This window comes from Lontra canadensis, unplaced genomic scaffold, assembly GCF_010015895.1.
Source record: "Lontra canadensis isolate GAN:19392208 unplaced genomic scaffold, GSC_riverotter_1.0 scaffold65, whole genome shotgun sequence".
Taxonomy (NCBI): Eukaryota; Metazoa; Chordata; class Mammalia; order Carnivora; family Mustelidae; genus Lontra; species Lontra canadensis.
In genome coordinates, this window is record NW_022631059.1 from 5,993,325 (window position 1) to 6,012,716 (window position 19,392).

General features: G+C 43.8%; 2 protein-coding genes across 5 annotated transcripts in view; both read right to left on the reverse strand.

The window, feature by feature from the left end:
• CASS4 (Cas scaffold protein family member 4) overlaps positions 1 to 2,160 on the reverse strand; it is a 34,308-nt gene extending 32,148 nt beyond the window's left edge. For both annotated transcript variants that reach the window (XM_032878926.1, XM_032878925.1), the window contains exon 1: positions 1,552 to 2,160. In XM_032878926.1, coding sequence (XP_032734817.1) covers positions 1,552 to 1,587 — 36 coding nt within the window. In that variant the 5' untranslated portion in view covers positions 1,588 to 2,160. The remainder of the gene's footprint in view (positions 1 to 1,551) is intronic.
• A 6,898-nt stretch (positions 2,161 to 9,058) lies between these two features.
• CSTF1 (cleavage stimulation factor subunit 1) lies at positions 9,059 to 19,340 on the reverse strand. 3 transcript variants are annotated; one of them, XM_032878928.1, is made up of 6 exons: positions 19,210 to 19,340; positions 15,802 to 16,002; positions 13,940 to 14,217; positions 13,600 to 13,797; positions 12,381 to 12,771; positions 9,059 to 9,654 (listed from the first exon to the last, which is right to left on the reverse strand). In XM_032878928.1, the coding sequence occupies exons 2-6, from the start codon at positions 15,968 to 15,970 to the stop codon at positions 9,395 to 9,397; spliced, it is 1,296 nt and encodes a 431-aa protein (XP_032734819.1). In that variant the 5' UTR covers positions 15,971 to 16,002; positions 19,210 to 19,340; the 3' UTR covers positions 9,059 to 9,394. The 3 variants fall into 3 exon arrangements, with proteins under 3 accessions (XP_032734819.1, XP_032734818.1, XP_032734820.1); XM_032878927.1 differs by lacking the exon at positions 19,210 to 19,340 and adding an exon at positions 19,035 to 19,113; XM_032878929.1 differs by lacking the exon at positions 19,210 to 19,340 and adding an exon at positions 19,001 to 19,113.
• Between the last annotated feature and the right edge of the window lie 52 nt (positions 19,341 to 19,392).

A 19,392-nucleotide genomic window follows, 5' to 3' on the forward strand; every position in this document is an offset into this window, starting at 1 on the left:
CCACCTTCAGGGTATGAGAGGCATTCCACGGTGCCCCCGATGAACCTGAGGGTGCTTCAAAGCCAAATGCACTGAAAGCTGAGAACCACTTACATGGTATGCCCCCTGACTGCATGGTGTCCCTCTAATAAAAAGCAATTAATTAACAAAGGAGATCAACTGTGCCAAAATAAATGGAACTCTAATAGGTATTGCTCATTGTAAAAGGTGAGAAGCTCAACAGTTGTTCCATTAGTGCTCTTACTTGTAGAAAGCCTTTAAATAAGTATATTATATCATAAGTGCATTGATATGTTTTGTAGGCGTCCCTGAGCTGAGGTTGCCTCTGGACTAGGAGTTGAAAACATGGGTTCTTGCCCTACTGCTGCTGGTATGGACTTAGTGTTAGAAGGACATTATTAATTCAACGTTAGATTTTCTTGCCTGTGATCAGATTGGAGTTGTACAGAAGAATGTCCTTGTTTTTAAGAGATACATATTGATGTGAAGCATCCTTTAGGGTGAAATGTCCTTATGCCCACAATCGGTTTTCAAATGGTGTAACAATAACAACAAAGTGTGCACATACCTCTGTAAATACACGCAAGGAGAGGCAGAAAAATGTAGCAAAGTGCCAGGAATCAGTGAATCTAGGTAAAGGCTACGCAGGGATTTACTGAATTACCCCCCCCCCCCAGTTTTCTAAAGGTTTAAAATTTTTTCAAAGAAAATAGTTGTGTATAAAATTCCAGGGTTCCTTAAATATTTACACACAATCCATATGAGTGAGGCCATCATAGGTTACTCAGCAGTAAATTCCACTGGTGACATCCATTGTTATTATTTTAATACTAAGTAACATATTTGTAATTCATATAAACAAGCTTCCCCTTTAGTAACTGTTTCATTTTTTTCCTGTTCTACTTCACATTTTAAAAAAGGTGTAGCAAGATCATCCTTGAGCTTCGTTTTCCTTGTGTCCCAGCTGTTTTTCCTTTAAAGCAGCCAACACAACTTTCTAAATAGTGAATCTTTTTTGATTCATGACAGACTTGAGCCCCACTCATTACATATCAGTACAAAAGTTCTCGGGAATTAGTGCACAGAATGTTCCCTGGGGAACCAGCTCACCGGAGGCTGAGGGCAGATCTAGACTCTGCTCTTGGGAAGGAACACAGAATCAACCAGGACGCCTGGGAGTGACATTAATAGTCTGCAGGGTCCAGAGAGAAGGGAGGTCAGCATGGGCGGAGGCTGAGACTCACCTCTTGCTCGAGAAGTTTGTTAGAAGGTGAATGGACGCAAAGGGATGGGTGGGTTGTATCATCAACCCCACAATCTGGCTTCTGCTAGGAAGTCATTTTCATCCATCTCTGAATCAAACTGTCAGAGGCTTTAGAACACATATATTTTCCACACTTAGACTTAGTTAAACTTCTCCATCTCAAACTCACATGTTACTACTATTTACCTTTCAACTTCATTAGAAACTTGGAGTGAAAATCGGTCACTGTCCTTAACCATAACAGGGTGTTTCACCCCCTGCCCCTCCAAACAGTCCCCATCACTCACCTTGGGCATACCATCCATGATGCCTGCTCCTTTCATCTTGCTGTGAAACAGCTCCCGTGAGCTCTCCGGCTGATATCTCCGGCTTCAGAAGAGGATTATGCAATGTCACTGCAGGCCTCTGGCCTGTTCTCAGAAACTGAATTCTGTGGAGCTATCTGGCAACACGGGAAACTGTCAAAACGATTCTCCCAGCAGGCAAACTTTCTGGAAAGCACGATAAGAGTAAAATAAAAGGGATGATGGAGAGGGGACAGAAATCCAGGCCACACTCACTCCTCAATGCCTGGCCTCTCACTTGGTCTATAAGTAGGGATTGTCACACTTAAGCTATGTGAAACCACAAAAGATGAAAAAAAAAAACAAAACGCTCTTCTGCTTTATAGGGTGAAGTTCCTACTTTGAAAGCTCAGCGTATGAACGCTCTGCATTCTCGTCCCCACAAACACTATGAACAACTTCCACCAGACAGAGCAAGTTCATTTTTCTGATTAGAGGCCGCTAGGCCAAATTTGTGATCGTGGTCAGCCTCCCTTCCTTCCTGCTTCCTAAACTTGCCCCACAAACAGCTGGGAGAAAACAAGTCAAGGGGGATGCCCTAAAGGACCCCGTCCCGACTCATCTCTCCTCTGATACATACTGCTCCTTGCTCACCAGCCCACCCAGGCCCACCTCCTGGTCTTGGCTCACAAAACTTCATGATGAACATTTCTGAGTGCTGACTCTTTACCGGGGCTCTCTGCTGAGCACTTTTCTCTTATCTCTTAAATTGTCTCTTAAATCTCACCCACCCATCATCTGAACTTGAAACCACAGCATTGGCTCAGTGCAGTTCAGCATTACCTGCTAAGTATTTTTACTTTCCCTGAATTCAGAGTAAACGTTCAGAGAGGACATACAGGGAAGACTTGCTAGGCACAGTCACAGTACCATGAACTGGTACCCATTCTTCTGAGCCTGGCTCAGGTTACACCTCCAACAGTTTGTCTCTCCCTGTTGCTACCTTCCTGCCATTATGGCCCTCACTGCCTGGTCTGCTGGGTATCCACCCCTGTGTAGTCAGCGCTCCCACATCTGAGCACCAGGAAGGATTTACTGGAAATAGCCGGCTGATTTCTGGCTGAGACAATTCATATTTTAAATTGTTATCATTGTTGGAAGTTAACTCCTGGGGCCAAGTGACTGACGTGACACACATGGGAGCAGATCAACAGGGAGGGAACGACGACCCCACAGGATGAGAACACGAGCTGGCTTAGCAGCAAGTTCAAAGCGGAGATTCATAGAGGGGACGACAGAGACGGGAGAATGGGGAGTAACTGAGGGAAGGTTTCATGAGGAAGGTAGGATAGGAGAGGCGGGGGGCAGATCAGTAGAGAGGCAGAAATCGCTCCCAGCTGCAACGCCATGAATATGCAAAAAAAGAGATGGAATTAGCAAGTTCCATTTAAGGCAACGAAGCGGGGTCAGATGGAAGAGCAATGAGTCACAAGGGCTGAGGTTTTGAGTGACAGCCTGGACTAGCCGACGGATTTTATCCCGTTGGTCTTGACAGATAGGACGAATCATGAGAGCGGTACTCCTGCAAGCCGCACAGTGGGTAATGCTTGGCAGGCAAAGGCCTGGACAAAATGGCACGTGATGTCCATGTTGTTAAATGTGAATCTGGACATTTTGCCGGGGCGTGTCTCTTACCTCCTTTCTTCTGGCCCTAAACTGCATGTCTGTGTTGGTGGGCGTGGGTCGTTCTGCATCTCAGATGAGGAAGATGCAGGTACTGCTGGGCTCAGGCTGAGGTTCAGGCTTCCAGGGTGGGAATCCATTAACCTCAATTTGAGGCTTCTGTGTCTATTTCGTGGTAATTATGTCCTGATTTTGTTTTAAAAAGTCCTTATCTCTCAGGCATACATACTGGAATATTGACAGATAAAGATCTGAGATTTGCTTCAAAATAATTCAGGAGAGGGGAAAGTGGCTAGAGGTATAGGTAGAAGAAGATGAGCTATGAGTAGCTGGCTGGGGAGTCTGTGTGATGGCTACATGGAAATTCATTATATTGTACTCTTGACATCAAATTACAAAAACAACAGCTTTATTAAGATAGAATTCACGTACCACAATATTCACCCTTTTAAAGAGCACAATTCAGTGTTTTTTTTTTCTTTGTTTTTGGTATATGCAGGGTTGTGCAACCATCAGCACTACCTAATTTGAGAAGATTTGATAGCCTTGGAAAGAAACCCATACCCACTAGCAGTCACTCCTCATCCCTCTGATGGACTCCAGCTCCTGGCAATCATTGTTTTTTTAAAAAATTGTATAATGCACCTTCACATATATTTGAAAAGAAGTAAAAAGGATGGACAAACTTGCTCAAGGTCACACGGTGATGGGACTGAGGCAGAATCCAGACCCAAGCCTCTCAGAAGAAAGCTAGACTTCGCACAAGGTCCAGTCTGGACGGTTCCCACCATCTCCACAAACTCCTGACAGTGATCCTTCCCACAACTGAAGGGCTGACCCTTGAGTTCCCAATATAGGCTAGAATGCTGTAATTTGCACATCTTATTTACTTATTTAGGAGAAACAACCTAAATTAAGAAACAGAATGAAGTCACAAAAGCCTCAGATTTGGTCCCGAAAGGAAACAGACTCACGCTTACACAGACTCCTAGTTTTGAATTTTGTGAATGAGGGGCTTGGCTTCTCAGTCTCCTATCTGGCCCTGTCGTTTTACTGAATGAAAGCCCTTAGACATTTTGCTGCAATCCATTTGTATTTACTTCTTTAGGCGAACGTGTCCTCCTGTGCACAAATATTCCAAGAGTTTGCTATTCCAGGAAATTAGGTGGCTTTCGTATCATCCCGCTGACTGAAGGTTGAAACAGCTGCAGTTCAAGGGAACTGAGTCCGAGACTCTAATGAGATAATTTTCTCCCTTCTCTCAACAAACGCTACTGAGAACGGTATTTTGGATGAATTTTTTCTTCAAAGCCTGGGGCATCTGACCACTTCACTTCTAGAGCTCCTAATAAATGCGCAGGAAGGTAGACTGCTTTTGTAGATGGGACTGTGTTTTGGGTCTGCGTTATACTGTTCTCACGTGGACTTCTGGCTAGCATGCTCCTTGAGGGGTAGACTTTGGACGCTGGGCACTCAGTGCCTGAGTTTTTTAAAGTGCAGCTGGACACCAGGTGAAGAATGTCCAAAGCATTAAAGGCTTAGCAGGAAACTTCAGACTGCATGGCTTTAAAAAAAAAAAAAAGGTTATTTATTTGACAGAGAGAGAGAGAGGTCACAAGTAGGCAGAGAGGCAGGCAGAGAGAGAGGGGGAAGCAGGCTCCCCGCTGAGTGGAGAGCCCGATGCGGGGCTCAATCCCAGGACCCTGAGACCATGACCTGAGCTCAAGGCAGAGGCTTAAACCACTGAGCCACCCAGGTGCCCCTAGACTGCACAGCTTTCAAATCATCTAGTAATTTGGCAGCTTTTAACCTCAAGAAGGTAACTCAAATACAGCTCTTTTGGGGAAAGCAGAACTTCATAAATTGTCAACAAATTCACCTAAATTCTCCAATGCACAGATAAAACAGGGAGGACTGGGATTTTTTAATGGTCAGTGATGACTCTGTTTAATAGTCTGAATTTTGATGCCATGGTGGAGAGGGAAAAGAAAGCACGACTTGAGAAACAGGATGCAAAAGAAACGCTGAAGGCATCAAGGGGGCCAAAAGCTGGAGGAGAGGGGCTGAGTGTTAGCAGGAACACAAGAAAATCCCGGGGCATCACATGGGGCCACAGGCAAGGGGTTACTGTCAGGTGAGCGGCCAGCCAAACAGTGAGTGAGAAAGAGGTTCACTGGATTAGAACACCACCAAGGGAGTCAGAAGGTGAAGTAGAAAAGCTCCAGAAAAAGGCCAAAAGCCCGAGGAATGAAAGTTATAGAAACGTCAACTATTGGGGTGCCTGGGTATAGCTCCATGGGTTAATGTCTGCCTTCAGCTCAGGTCATGATCTCAAGAGTCCTGGGATGGAGCCCCATATGAGCGGGGGAGTCTGCTCAGCAGGGAGCCTGCTTCTTCTGCTCTCCATCAAATAAATTTAAAAGATCTTAAAAAAAAAAAAGTTATTTTCTACAAGGTTTTTGTTGTCCGGATCCTCTTGGTCACTTTTTTTTTTTTTAAAGATTTTATTTATTAATTTGAGAATGAGTGAGAGAGAGCATGAGAGAGAAGACCAGAGGGAGAATCAGACTCCCCAAGGAGCTGGGAGCCCGATGCGGGACTCGATCCTGGAAGTCCAGGATCATGACCTGAGCCGAAGGCAGTCGCTCAACCAACTGAGCCATCCAGGCGCCCCTCTTGGTCACTTTTTAAAGTCTCTTGGTCCTCAGTCCTGTTTCATCTCTTCATCGTCAATGTACTCACATACCATGCATCTGATTAATTCCAAGTCTTCAAGTCTGACTCTCGGGTCTAGTTTCTACTGCTTCTCCTCATGGGGGCAGTATCCTTACATACTTGATTATGACCCCGTGATTCTCAGAGCTGGATCTGGGAGCACTGGAGCCTGGGGGAAAGTTGTGTTCTTCCTTCATTGGTGTTGGCTTTAGACTCTTGGGTTGCTTGTCTCTAGCCACAAAGGTAATGCGAGTTGTTTGTTCCCACCTTAAGTGAGATGGGACTGTTAGAGAAGACCCGCCCCACAAACCCGAGCCAGCACCCAGTCACGCAGCTTTCCTCTTCCCAGGAGGCATAGTTTTTGTCAAGTTCACCCTTTCAGGGAATGGGGCTCCTTCTGGGTTCTATGTTTTCCTTCCAGGTCTGGACCAAAGCTCCCACCATGTGGGGTCACAGCTCAGAAATCATTCGGCTTCAGGGGCTTGACAAATGTCCTCAGTGCAAACGCCGCCCCATAGCTCCTGATTATCTAGATTTGAGCTCTCTGGTTGCTTTTGCCTCTCAAAAATTCCCTGAGAACTTATTGCTAGCTCAGCTATTTAGAGATTAAAAATAAAAATAAATTCTGTACAGGTGTGTGGTGAGAGGGTTCTGAGAGTATCTGCTTCACCATATTTTCAGAAACAGAAGTCTCCCCCCCACCCCAAATCTGTTGCTGAGACACCTCCCCCACCCCACAACATCACCTTTCCTAGGCTCAACTGAAGTCTAAGGAGAAAGGCTGGTTTCTCTGAGTCATCAAAAGATATGGGATTATATTTAGTTTTAGGTAAGGCACATAGCTAAAGGAGGTTTGGCTATAGAAATCTGACTTCTAAGCAGAGAGAGTCAATTATCATATTGTTTCACTTACTTGTGGAGCACAAGGAATAACACGGAGAACATGGGGAGATGGAGAGGAGAAGTGAGATGGGGGAAATTGGACGGGGAGACAAACCATGAGACTGTGGACTCTGAAAATCAAACCAAGGGTTTTGGAGGGGAGGGGTGGGGGGTTGGGTGAGTCTGATGGTGGGTATTATGGAGGGCACAGGTTGCATGGAGCACTGCGTGTGGTGCATAAACAATTAATTTTGGAACGCTGAAAAAAAAAATCTGACTTCTAGAACAAAACACTAAAGAAACAGTATGAAAAGTACCAAAGTCATAATTGCTATATGAGAATACATGTTTAAGTATGGAAACATTCAAAGTAAGGTCCAAAAAAAAAAATGAACTAGCTTTAAATTATCATTATATACAAAAGTTTATTTTAGAAATCACGTATCTTTAAAAAAATAACACAGAAGTTATAAGTTCTGACCCTGACTTATTCACTGTTTGAAAGCCAGGGTGTTATGTGGTACAGTTAATGACATGCTGATGTCAAGTCCATGTAATATTGCTGGCCTTTATACCAGTTCAAAATATTAATGTGATTTTATTTTTTAAAAGATTTTATTTATCTGAGACACAGATATCAACAGAGATAGCAAGAGAGAGCAGGAGTAGGGAGGAGAGGGTAGAAGCAGACTTCCGGCTGAACAGGGAGCCTGACGAGGGGCTCGATCCCAGGACCCTGGGACCATAACCTGAGCTGAAGGCAGAGGCTTAAACGGCTGAGCCACCCAGGTGTCCCAAAATGTGATTTTTAAAAGAAAAAAAAAAAAGAGTCTGTTTTGGAAACACACAAAGTATCTTGATCCTGTAAGCGGGAGTCCTAAAACTATAGATCCACTGCTGAGACCATTCCAGAAACTGGAGAAAGCAGGCATCATTATTTAAATTCATCAACAGTTAAAAAGACCCAGCGGAGCTTAAATCGGGAATGCTTCAGGGTCCCTCTAGTGCATGTGCTGGAGCAGAAGGACGCAGAAATGTTCAACCTCTGTTGTAGTTTCATAGGGCTGAAAGCAAAAGAAGCAGCAAAAAAAGAAGCGAGGAGTTTTGGCTGGTAATTTTCTATGGAACTGGTTATTCTTGTTCCTATTCAGTAGGTTTCTTCCAATCTTACGAAAGCAGCACCCGCAGATGACCAAGTTCAAATGCTGGAGAATCAAGACACAAAATAAAAATAAATCCAAACTCCCTACAGACTAAAAAATACCGCTCTTTGGAAATCTGAACTAAAACTCTGATTTAACACATTAAGAATGCCTAAGATGGTTTCATAGTCCAAAGACTTGAAATGATCCTTAAGGCGGACTACGGAAGAATTTTTATGCAGTAAACCTCAGAAGATTTTTAAAGTTCCTATAACATAAAACACTTTAACTTTAATCTATTTAATATTTTTATCAAATGACCCTAAATTCTAATTCTAGATACTCCTACCCAGATCATGAGGTATTTGTATTTGGGGATAAATATAAACCAAAGTCTATCTTTCAGAGGGGAGGGTAGGGTTCCCTCATCTAGCCTGAGCTGAATCCAGAGAAATAGTGTCACATCCTAAAAAGTTTTGAGAAAAAGAAAACCCCCATCGGTTGGTTAACTGCAAAAATCTTCCAAGAACATAGTTGCTGTGTGCATCCACGACGAGCAGTGATGATTCATGCTGAAGAGAACTGAAAAACGAGATTAAAATTACACAAGAACAGAGTCAATCGGTATTAATCATCTGTGAAACAAGCGAGCAGCGCGGGGGTCACCTAATTTTGATTAGATTGGATGGATCTTCAATTAGGTTTTCTATAGACCAGCAATAATCTTATTAGAAGTATTCACTGAAGATAAGCACTGCAGGCACTGAAAGGACAATGTGGGAGGTACAAGGAAACATCTTGTCTCCTACAAATCTTCAGGGAAAACTGGCCGCTATTTTATTGAAGTGAAAAAGTATAACACTAAGGTTGGAGATCTGAGCTTTATTATCAGAATGATGTCATTTTAGGATAGAACTGATGGACGCTCTAAAACAGTTTTAATACGGCACAACACTCGATTCTCAGAGCTGTGTGCCCACTTGTCGGTCGATATGCATTCTGCACGGAGACACACGGACAAGGAGGGTGGAGAACAGGTGCGAGAGGTGACAAAACTGCCCCATGAAAATTCCTCGGGACAGGTTCAGTTGAGACCTAGAAAGCACTTTAATACTCTATCCTTCTTCAAGTGATCAAGAGATTCAAGAGAAATGGCAAGTCCTGTATTTACAAAACCGATGAAAATCACACTGTAATAATCAGTGAATGCAGAACCACCGCACAGATCTGCGTTTCCAACTTTTCCCACCATGATTCTACATCAAGGTAAAAAAAGATTCTTTTGTACAAATCCAAGAAGGATGGAGAGAGATGGCAGCACAACTGCCAGGTGGTGCAGTGACTTACGACCGGAGCTGGTGACGGGGCGCGGGGGCAGGAGGGGCACAGTCCTCGAGAAAAGAACCCTAGATCCTGGAGGCGGGTTAGTCCGTGGTGGATCTCCGGTACCAAAACCGTGCTCGGAAGTCGTCGCTGCATGTCATGAAGCCGGGGTTGGTGGGCGAGTGCACGATGCAGCGCACGATGTTGTTGTGGCCCAGGGAGAGCAGGTTGCGGCGCTCGGCCGTGCGAGAGTCCCAGCAGCACAGGCTGATGGTCCTCTCGTCGGGGAGCAGCACGTAGTCCTCGGTGTGGTTGAACACGGCCTGTGTTCGGTGCACCTGCCGCCCGCTCAAGCCGGCACCTGCACAGAGATGAGAGGTTACGGGTCTGAGTGCCAAGGCTGGCCGTCCACGTTGATGTTTTCCATCCTCGGACTCTCGCACGTTGGCTAACTATCCTGTCACTGGCAAAACAGCGTTTTAAAATGGAAGGAATACACATTTGTTGTGCAATTTGGGACGTTCCAGGAAAGCATGCAGACGAAAATCACCCCCAGCTTGCTACCTCGGGCAACTAACTGTGAACACTCTGATATACCTCTAGGCATAAAAACATCTTAAGAAAAGATACAAAATTGGTGCTATATGTCTTTTCTGTCACAGTTTAAATCAACTTTTTGTTGGGTACATTTGTTCTTCCATGTTTTTTACTGGCTGCAAAATGCACCATTTTGGGAAGCACTATTACTAGTTAATTCTTCTCCGGCTAGGCGTTTAGTTTGTATCTGATTGCAGATAACACTGTGACAAATTCTTTGTACCGAACACATTATTTCCTTGATTAAATTCCTAAAACAGAATTACTGGGATGTATGGACATCTTCTCTCCAAAAGGAACCTTTAGGCTTTTTTAGGACCAGGAAAATACAGATTTTATGTTTAAAATACTGTATGAAGCATAAAAAAGAACAACTGCCTGATGGTTTTGCACCCAGAGTCAGTATTCTGATGAACACCCTTCCTCCGAATCTCTGTACATTGTCCGTCATCTGTAAAGCAGAGCACACACCACTGCTTTCACTCAACAGGCTGGAGCAGAGCTCTATGAGGAGGGACTATGGTTTAATGGATAAAAATACAAGTGTTGGTGTCAGATCTGGACTCAACACTTACAAGTGATGCGAACATGGACAGATCACATTGCTCTGTTATGCCTTCGATTTCACCTCTGTTCTGTGGAGGGTAATGACAGCACCCACTCACATGGTGGCTGCCAGGATCTGCACAGGGTACAACACACACAGAGCTTTGCAGGGTGTTTATTTTTCAAGGCTGCATACTGTGAAAAGGATGCCGAACAACAACTCACTTAATTCTCTCCCTTTCAGCTACTCTAGATCTCGTTGGCACGGAACCTTGCTGTGTGTACATCTGCACGCTTGCTCAGAGTCTTTTTAGACTGAATTTTTAAGAGTGCACCTCATAGGTCCAATGCTGAAAATTTTGATACAGGACACCAACCTGCCCAGTAGAAATACTTTACCAGCTGACACTAACAATAGGATATGTAATTTCCTAAAATGTTGATCAATACAAAGTAATAGCAATCTTATAAATTCCCGCCACCTGACGCGTACAGAAAGATATTTCCATTCCCATTTCTTAGGTTTACAGAACTGCCAGTCACCTTGCCCTCTCCTGGAGCTTGCTGACCGTGCATGTGCCCACTTCACAAGCTCTGCGTACTGCTTCCCTAGTTCAGCATTTTTAGTGTTCTGAATTAATTTTTAACATTGAAATTTCTAATGCTTGATAATCTTTCCTTGTCTTTCAATATTTCAAGAACCCTTTGAATTCTAACTAGACACTTGAGCTGGAAACACAGATCTAAACATGCTGCCATGGAATCTTAACCTGTGAATTAGAAAATGAGGGAATTTGCGTATAAATTCCGTAGAATCTCATTTTGACATCAAATCCCAATTCTCCACCAAAACAAACTCATCAGCCACATGTAAGCATGAAACATTCCAACAGTCACAAGATAAAACAAACACAATAAATCTCGAGACTCTAGCGTGCACCCTTCCTGACACACTGCACTCAGTTACTTCTGAAGATGGAGGAGGCTTTCCCACTTTCACTCTGATCACTTTTGTATCTTCTTTTTGCAACAAGCACACAGTCCTTGAACAGTAAGAATTAAAGAAATTCTTCAAAATAGCTCCATACAAAAGTGTTTCAACAAAGTCACAAAGAATTATGATAAAAATGACTCTCCCCAAGACTTGTCAGTTGTACCGCCTGTGTCAGAAGCCAGACAGATGGCAGGAAGCGAACTCTGGCCACCAGGAGACAGATCAGAGGGGGTCATGCTGCTCCCTAGTGGTTCAGATGTCTGTCTCCACCTCTTCACTTCTCTTCTCTAAAAGGCTAACTAATAACCACCACAGCCAGGCCCTTATAAATTGTTTTCTTACTAAGTTCTGGTGCTGGTGATTTTAGTGTATGACACAAACATCTCACAACACAGGAAACTAGCTGAAGTTTCCTGGAGGTTTTCTACCAAAAAACAGCCTTTGCTGCTCCGAGGAACAGGGAATGAGACACGGTATTTTACCAACATTCACTGCCCAAGTAACTATTAGGGTTACCAGCTCTCTTAGGAATAGGCCAAGATCTTCCCTCTCAGCCTTCTTTCCCTAATGCATATATTTACTGTGATGCACTAACTCAGGCTTTTCTCTGGACTGCTCTTATGTTTGAGGAAAGAAGGCAGACCACTGGTCTACAAATGGACCACCAGAATCTCAAATGTTAATTGCATGGAATCAGATCTCATTTAAGCCATAACGTATGGAGAAGAATAAGGTTACGAAACTATCGTTCTATTTCCAGCTCTGCTTCTTACGAACTGCAGCCTTGGCTGAATGACCTAATGTCTAAGCCTTGATTTCTTATTTAAAAGAGGAATCACATCTGCCTTGCTCAATGCATACATTTACTGTGTGGCTCTCGTGAGGATTTAAGAGCTCTGGAAACCATAAAATGCTTCAGAAACGTTAAGTAATAGCAATTTTTCACATACCTGTGTATCTGACCAGCGTTCGTCCTGTCGATATCTCCCAAAGTTTAGCTACAGAGTCTTTTCCACTGGAGAGAATGTATTTCGAATTTTTGGAGAAAATGGCAGAACAAACTTCAGCACCGTCATGGGCTTTCTCAAAAGTTGTGATGCATCGATTTGAAACACCATCCCATAGCTTGATGCAGCCGTCCTTGCTACCAGTTACATACATATTGGCACTAGGATTGTAATTCACGGAGCATATAGCATCGGTGTGTTGATCTTGAGGATTGCATGAGACAAAACACTGAAATGTATTGATATCATAAAGCCGAAGAGTAGGGTGCTGAGTCCCAACAAGTATAAAGTCTCCGGAAGGATGAAAAGAGATGGAGCGTAACATTTCGGCTTCCTGTTAGGACAGAGACATTAAGTAACCAACTGGTGAACAATTAAATCCAGAGGAAATGCGGAAAGTATTTTGTTGATGGAAAGAATACTTAAGACAATGGTCAGATGTTACACAGGTATAAGAAGGAACAATGAACTTTCTAGAGTATCATTTGAACAGAGATTTTAAAAACTATTTACTGGTGAGATTATTTATTCCAAAAACCACAGGAGCGAGCTTCATTATTTGCAAATTAACATCGGGTGAACTCAGAATGGAACATTATCGGGCTAGGATACATTCACATATGAATGAACAAGGATAAATACAACTTGTACATGGGAAGAGCTTCTTCAGTTTGTCCTGGGTCTCCAAATATTGAGTAAAAAAAACCAAGTTAAATTATAAAAAGGTAGAAGCCCCTACCAAAACATTAGTGTTTCTGAGCTTCAAACTCAAAATACGGTACCAAATGTCACTTTTCCGGGAAACATCTGATAGTCTCAATGGAATGATTTTTTGATTGCCATTAAGTTACACTTCAGCCAAGTTGGTCTGTTTTGTCTTTAAACAGGGATCTGCAACTCTTAAAAAGTGACACACATTGTGAACCCTTGCTGCATAAACTGCGGCTAGCAGTCCTGACCGGCCGATGGAGGCGGGCACAGGAAGCATGCGGACCACGAGTCCATGCGAACCAGATTCCAGAGCAACCTGCGGCACGCGTCCTTGTTGCTCCTGTTTTCTAGGATGATCACTGAGCCTACTTTAAAAAAGGGAACAGTCATACAAGAACAACGCTTTGCTTTCAAGAAAAAAATGTAAAGCTCCTTTGCAAGCATTCCTAACCTGAATGTATTTGAAGGCTCTTTTTGCAGACGGCTTGGAATAATCAAAGAGTTTAAGCGTATAATCCCTCGAGCCAGAGGCAAGGATCTGTTCAGTTGGGTGGAAAGCGAGACACGTGACTTCATCCACGTGGTCGTAAAGCGTTCGAATCACTGGGTGGTTTTCCATGTTCTGCTGTGCAGTCTCATTCATCATGACCTAGACCAACGAGAAAATAGGTGCTCACACTCTAAAATCTGATTCAAAGTACCCAACTATGCTAAGTCAAGTGTGGTCTACTGGTCTCTCATTCTCCCAGTGAACAACAGGCACACAGCACACACGTCCCTGGCATTGTTACCTCTATCGGCATGGCACTTTTGGCCAACATTCTCTCTGTGTCAAGTATCTTTATGGAAGCGTCAGCAGATCCAGTAGCTATTAACTGCCCATCTCTACTGTACGTAGCTACGCGGCATGGTCCTTTATGGGAAGTGACATAGCACGTTTCGTACTCTGAAGCCTCTGGGGACATGGTCTGGACGTCTGCATCAAATTCCAGGTCAATTCCTGTGCCCGGGGCAACTGTATCTGAACGACCAATTGCATACTGAACTGCGGTATCATCATTTTCCATTCCTGAAAGGAATAAAGATTAAGTGCGTGAGGGGCACCTAGGTGGCTCAGTGGGTTAAGTGTCTGCTTTCAGCTTGGGTCATGGTCCTAGACTCTTGGGATCGAGCCCTGTGTTGGGCTCTGTGCTCAGCGGAGAGCCTGCTTCTCCCTCTCCATCTGTCCCTCCCCTTGCTCATGCAGTCTCTCCCCTCAATAAATAAATAAAACCTTTAAAAAAAAATTAAGTGCATGAAAAAATGTTACTTTAAAAAGCCAAGACAAAATTCTGGATCCAGTGTCACTTTACTCTTTCTTGGAGCCGCAGGACATCTAGCCCTTCACAAAATATGTCTCTGACCGAGGTGCACGAACAGTGACAACCCTACAGGCAGTATGGATCACGGAAGCTTAGATTCCAAGAGGTTCCATCAGCTCCCCCAATTTCTGCCTCCAAAATTTCCTACTTTAATTACAACTACAGAAATGTAAAAAAAAAAAAAGCAATTCTGTAGTTATGCTGTCCATTTTTTCCCATTCTGTATTTTAGTATTTTTAGTGCTGAGATGTTAGTAGCAGCTTTGAGGCTCATTAAGTCAGATACATTGTTAGCATTAACACTAGTGAAACATATTTGAAAGAATGTTGATATTTAAATAAACAGAAGTTTCTCCAGAAAATGCATTTTAAATTTAAAAATAACTTCACATATCACATAAACAGTAAGTTTATTAAGTATAAGAAAAACCAGGAATACAGATGAACACAAAAATAAAAATGATCTTCTATTAGATCACCCAGAGATAGTTACTGTTAACATGGTGGAATGAAATTCTTCTGGACCTTTGTTACAATTCTTAAAAATAGAACCGCACTATATGGTATTTTGTAACTTGTTCATTTACTCAAACAGAATAAACATCTGGCCAGTGTAATGTTTATCTATATCATGTTGCTGGACCCAATGTGATGGATACAAGAATACTCACAACTAACTCCTTATTTTTGGGTATTTCAGTTGTATTCACTTTATTTCCTCAAATTCGTATAAAAATTATCAAAATTGGCATTGCCAAGTCAAAGGGTATAAACATTATGGTCATTCTATATTTTACTGAGTGCTTTCTACAACTCAGGCAAGCATCGGGATATACTGTTGAACAAGACAAGATCCTGGTCTTTATTGAGCTTACTATCTTTTCTGGGGAGTACAAACTGCGTGGGAAACAACCTCAAACAGTGAAGAAAATTTCAGACAGTGATTCTATTATGACAGAAATGGAACTGTTGTTTTAGAGTACCTGGGGAGGTATGGGGAAGATAGCAGGTTATTTTAGAAGAAGAGAAGACGACTCTCTGAAATACCATTCGAGCTGAAATTTGAAACCATATCACAATGAAAGAACGCTTCAGATAATTCTTATACAGAGCTTGAGGCTAGAACCAGCTCGAAATTGTCATTATCTGGAGTTTGCTTACTCTTTCAGTATCTAGCACTGTACTTGACACATACTAGGCACTAAAACGAAACAAAAATAATCTTGAACAATTCTGATTGCGAAAACATCGGGAACCTTGTCATGGAATCAATGAATCTGCATTCAAAGCTACCTAGTTTGATGAGATGCAGCAGCTGCTCCGAGGGCGCACAAACAGACTGAGGCTTGATTTCATTAATGAGGCCATTAGCAATGCTGATGTAGCCATCATAGAGCAGCTGGCTAATGATCAGCTTGTAGAGCTGCTGGCGGTCCTTCAAGCCCACTTTGGTTCTGTACATCTTGGAAAAGAAGAAGACAACCTCCTTGCCGGCTGCAAGATGAGAAAAGAGGGATGGTGAAGGGCAGAGGCACTAGTAAGTCACAGAGGCAACACAGCAGTCTGGTCAGACTTGCGGGGAGCACATCCCAGCTCTACCAGTCGCGTCATCTTTGGTCATCAACCTCCTTCCTCTGAGATCATGTTCCTCAGCTGTTAAGTAAGTTAGTGAAGGTTAAATAAGAATGGTGTGTGCAGAGCATTGAAATCATGTTATTCAAATTCACGTTAGCTAATATTTACAGAATATTACAGAACTTTTCATCAATTTTTTTTGTCAAACTACCTGCTTGCCATTTTTATTCTATATTGCTATCCTAGAATCTTCTATTTCTTCTGTTATAAGACACTGACTGGGCCGCCTGGGTGGCTCAGTGGGTTAAAGCCTCTGCCTTCGGCTTACGTCATGATCCCAGGGTCCTGGGAGAGGGGAAGCCTGCGTCCCCCCGTCTCTCTGCCTGCCTCTCTGCTTACTTGTGATCCCTGTCTGTCAAATAAATAAATAAAATCTTAAAAAAAAAAAAAAGACACTGGTTTTTGCAATAGGTAAGACAGCTGCTATTGCTGGATGTCTAGACGCTAGTGTTTCCACCAGCTGAGCTACATGTTTACGCATGTCAGTTATGTTCATTTTTTTTTAAAAAACGGTTCATTTATTTATTTTACAGAGACACAGCAAGAGAGGGAACACAAGCAGGGGGAGTAGGATAGGGAGAAACAGGCTTTCCACCGAGCAGGGAGCCCGATGCGGGACTGGATCCCAGGACGCTGGGACCATGGCCTGAGCTGCAGGCAGGCGCTTAACGACTACCCAGGAGCTACCCAGGAGCCCCAGTTATGTTCATTCCTTTTTTTACAAAAAATATTTTATTTATTTATTTCAGAGAGAGAGAGAGAAAGAGTGTGTGTGACTGACAAGCAGGCTCCCTGATGAGCGGGGAGCCAATGTAAGACTCAATGCTGGGACCCTGAGATCATTATCCGAGCCAAAGGCAGATACTTAACTGACTGAGCCACCCAGACACCCCCCAGTTATGTTCATTCTTAAAACACATTTTAAGGTGACTAAATTTGTTAAATTACATAATATAATTACATAGTAAAGAGAAACACAAGGGCACAAAAGCCACAATGCTATGAAAACTAAATCAAATTGAATGCTTTGGAAAGATTCAAAGATGAATTGCTTAATAAAATACTGGCAAAAAGGATATGGCCAAGACAACAATAAAAACATGAAAAAAAAGGGCAAAAATCTGAAGGATTATGCCCTTAGATTGGTTCAGAAGTGGTTAAGATATCCCTTAGAAAGTAAAATGAAAACTGCAGATGATGGTTTCTGGTGTATGCAAAAAAAGTAAGTACAAATGGTGAACATGAGTGCATAATTTGACTTCCAAAAATCAATGTCCGTATGTATATATATGTCGGGACAGCTATCAGAAGGCCCCAGGAGTCTGGGGCCGTTAATAAAGAAGAGAAGTTGCAGGCAGACAAGAAACTGAAAGTCAGAGCACAGGGGAGAGAGAGAAAGGAGGAGTGAGCAGTAACACTAGCCCTGCCTGGACTGCTGTGCTTTACTGGGAAAGATTCTGGAAAGGAGGGTGTCTTATAGTAAAGGAGTGGGGAACCATGTTTTCTAACTCCCTCTGGAGAATAACTGAAGCTACTGGTCATAAGAATAACTAACAGGAACTGAGTATTTAGCATGTTTTTTCTTACTTAGTCCTCAACACCAATCTGTAAAGGAGACCCTGTAATCTTATTTACAGATCAGAACGGAAAATAACTTGTCCAAGGTCCCAGGACGAGTGCATAGAGAAACCAGGACTAGAATACAGATGGTTTAACTCTAGATGGTGTTGTTGCTGATGACTACCTGTAGCGCTCCTTGAAAATTTAATGACAGGGGCACCTGGGTGGCTTAGCCCATTAAGCGTCTGCCTTCATCTCAGCTCATGATCCCCAGGGTCCTGGGATCCATTCCCACATCCGGCTCCCTGCTCATGGAGGAGCCTGCTTCTCCCTCTGCCTCTCCTGCTTCTCCCTCTGCCTCTCTTGCTCTCAAATAAATAAAAATCTTTAAAAAATCTAATAATAGTTAAAATCTACTAGATACAAGTGTCATATATAACACACAGCGTGCAAGCAACCTGTATGCATTATCTCACTTAATACTCACCTAATCCTATTTTAGAGATAGGCAACCTGAGGTGCAAAGAGGTTAACTCACCCAGGCTATCTGACCTCAGAGCTCCAGGCCTTACTGGGCTGCACTGATGGGTGTTAATAACAGCTGCTAACATTTATGAAGTACTTGCCGGGCACAGTGTTAAGCACTTTACAAGCGTTAGCTCACTGAATGAAATCGAAGTATTTAAGCACACGTAGAAACAACTGTATACAAATCTATGCTTGTGTAGACAACACTTGGACACAAAAGAGATGAAACCGGCACAAAGAAGTTAGGAAACTGAAAATAAAAGGTGGCTGGGTAACGCGTCAAGTGGCCGCCAGGAATGCCCACAGCAGAGCCCAGAACTTAACCACAATTCTCTCCCGCCTCTGCCCTCACGCCAGGAGCATCACGGGGTACACAAAGAAAAAGAAAGAAAAGGACGAGGCCCGCTTCTCAAGTCTCACAGAACGTTCGCTCGCTGGGCTACTAAGTGCCTAATTACCACCCCCAATTTGCAGATGAGGACGCCGAGGCCCGAGGACGGGAAGAACAAGCCGTAAGAACTGTCTAAACCCGGAACTGGAAGAGGGACCAGGGCGGGGACACACATGCCCCCTCACGAGGCTCCGCTACCATCCCGCGGTAGAAGCGAACTAAGGACGGAGTGAGGGTGGGAGCGAGGCCTTCGAGGAACAGAAGGGGGTGTGCAGGCCCGGCCTGGCAACTCAGGGCGCATGCCAACCCTCTCACTATACGGCCTTCCCGCCCCGCTCATCTTTCCTGTGGTCCCATAAAGACCCCAGCGAACCGCACCAGCCGCTCTCCATGCATCCCAGGCCCCCAGTACCCTCTAGTCCGGCTCTCTCGATCTCCCACTCTCTCCCAGAAAAATGGAGGCGCGAATTCTGCCCAATCGATCGCTCTGAGCGCACGTTCCCTGCGCACGCGCAAAGGGCGAAACGCCGAGCGCTGCGCTATCGATCGGCCTCACTCTCTCCTGCCCTTCTCGCCATCTTACTTACTGGCGCGTTCGAGTGGTTCGTTAACCTCCTCCGACTTTACCTCTTGCGCGACAACGTTGATTGACACCAGAGAAATGCTGTTTCGTGGACAAGTGTCGGATCCCGGAGAGCACCGCGGGCGCTAGAACGGCCAAAGCCTGGCGGGCGGTTGGCTCCACCACTTCCGGGGCCTTACCGGACAAG

Bases quoted from the DNA above. Each gene is read 5' to 3' on its own strand.
- CSTF1 (XM_032878928.1), bottom strand. From the start codon at position 15,970: ATGTACAGAACCAAAGTGGGCTTGAAGGACCGCCAGCAGCTCTACAAG. The intron at 13,798-13,939 runs GTAACAATGCCA...TCGTTGGTCTAG, and splicing joins AAAGTGCCATGCCGATAGAG to GTCATGATGAATGAGACTGC. The intron at 9,655-12,380 runs GTATGTGAAAAA...ATCTCTGTGCAG, and splicing joins AACGCTGGTCAGATACACAG to GTGCCGGCTTGAGCGGGCGG.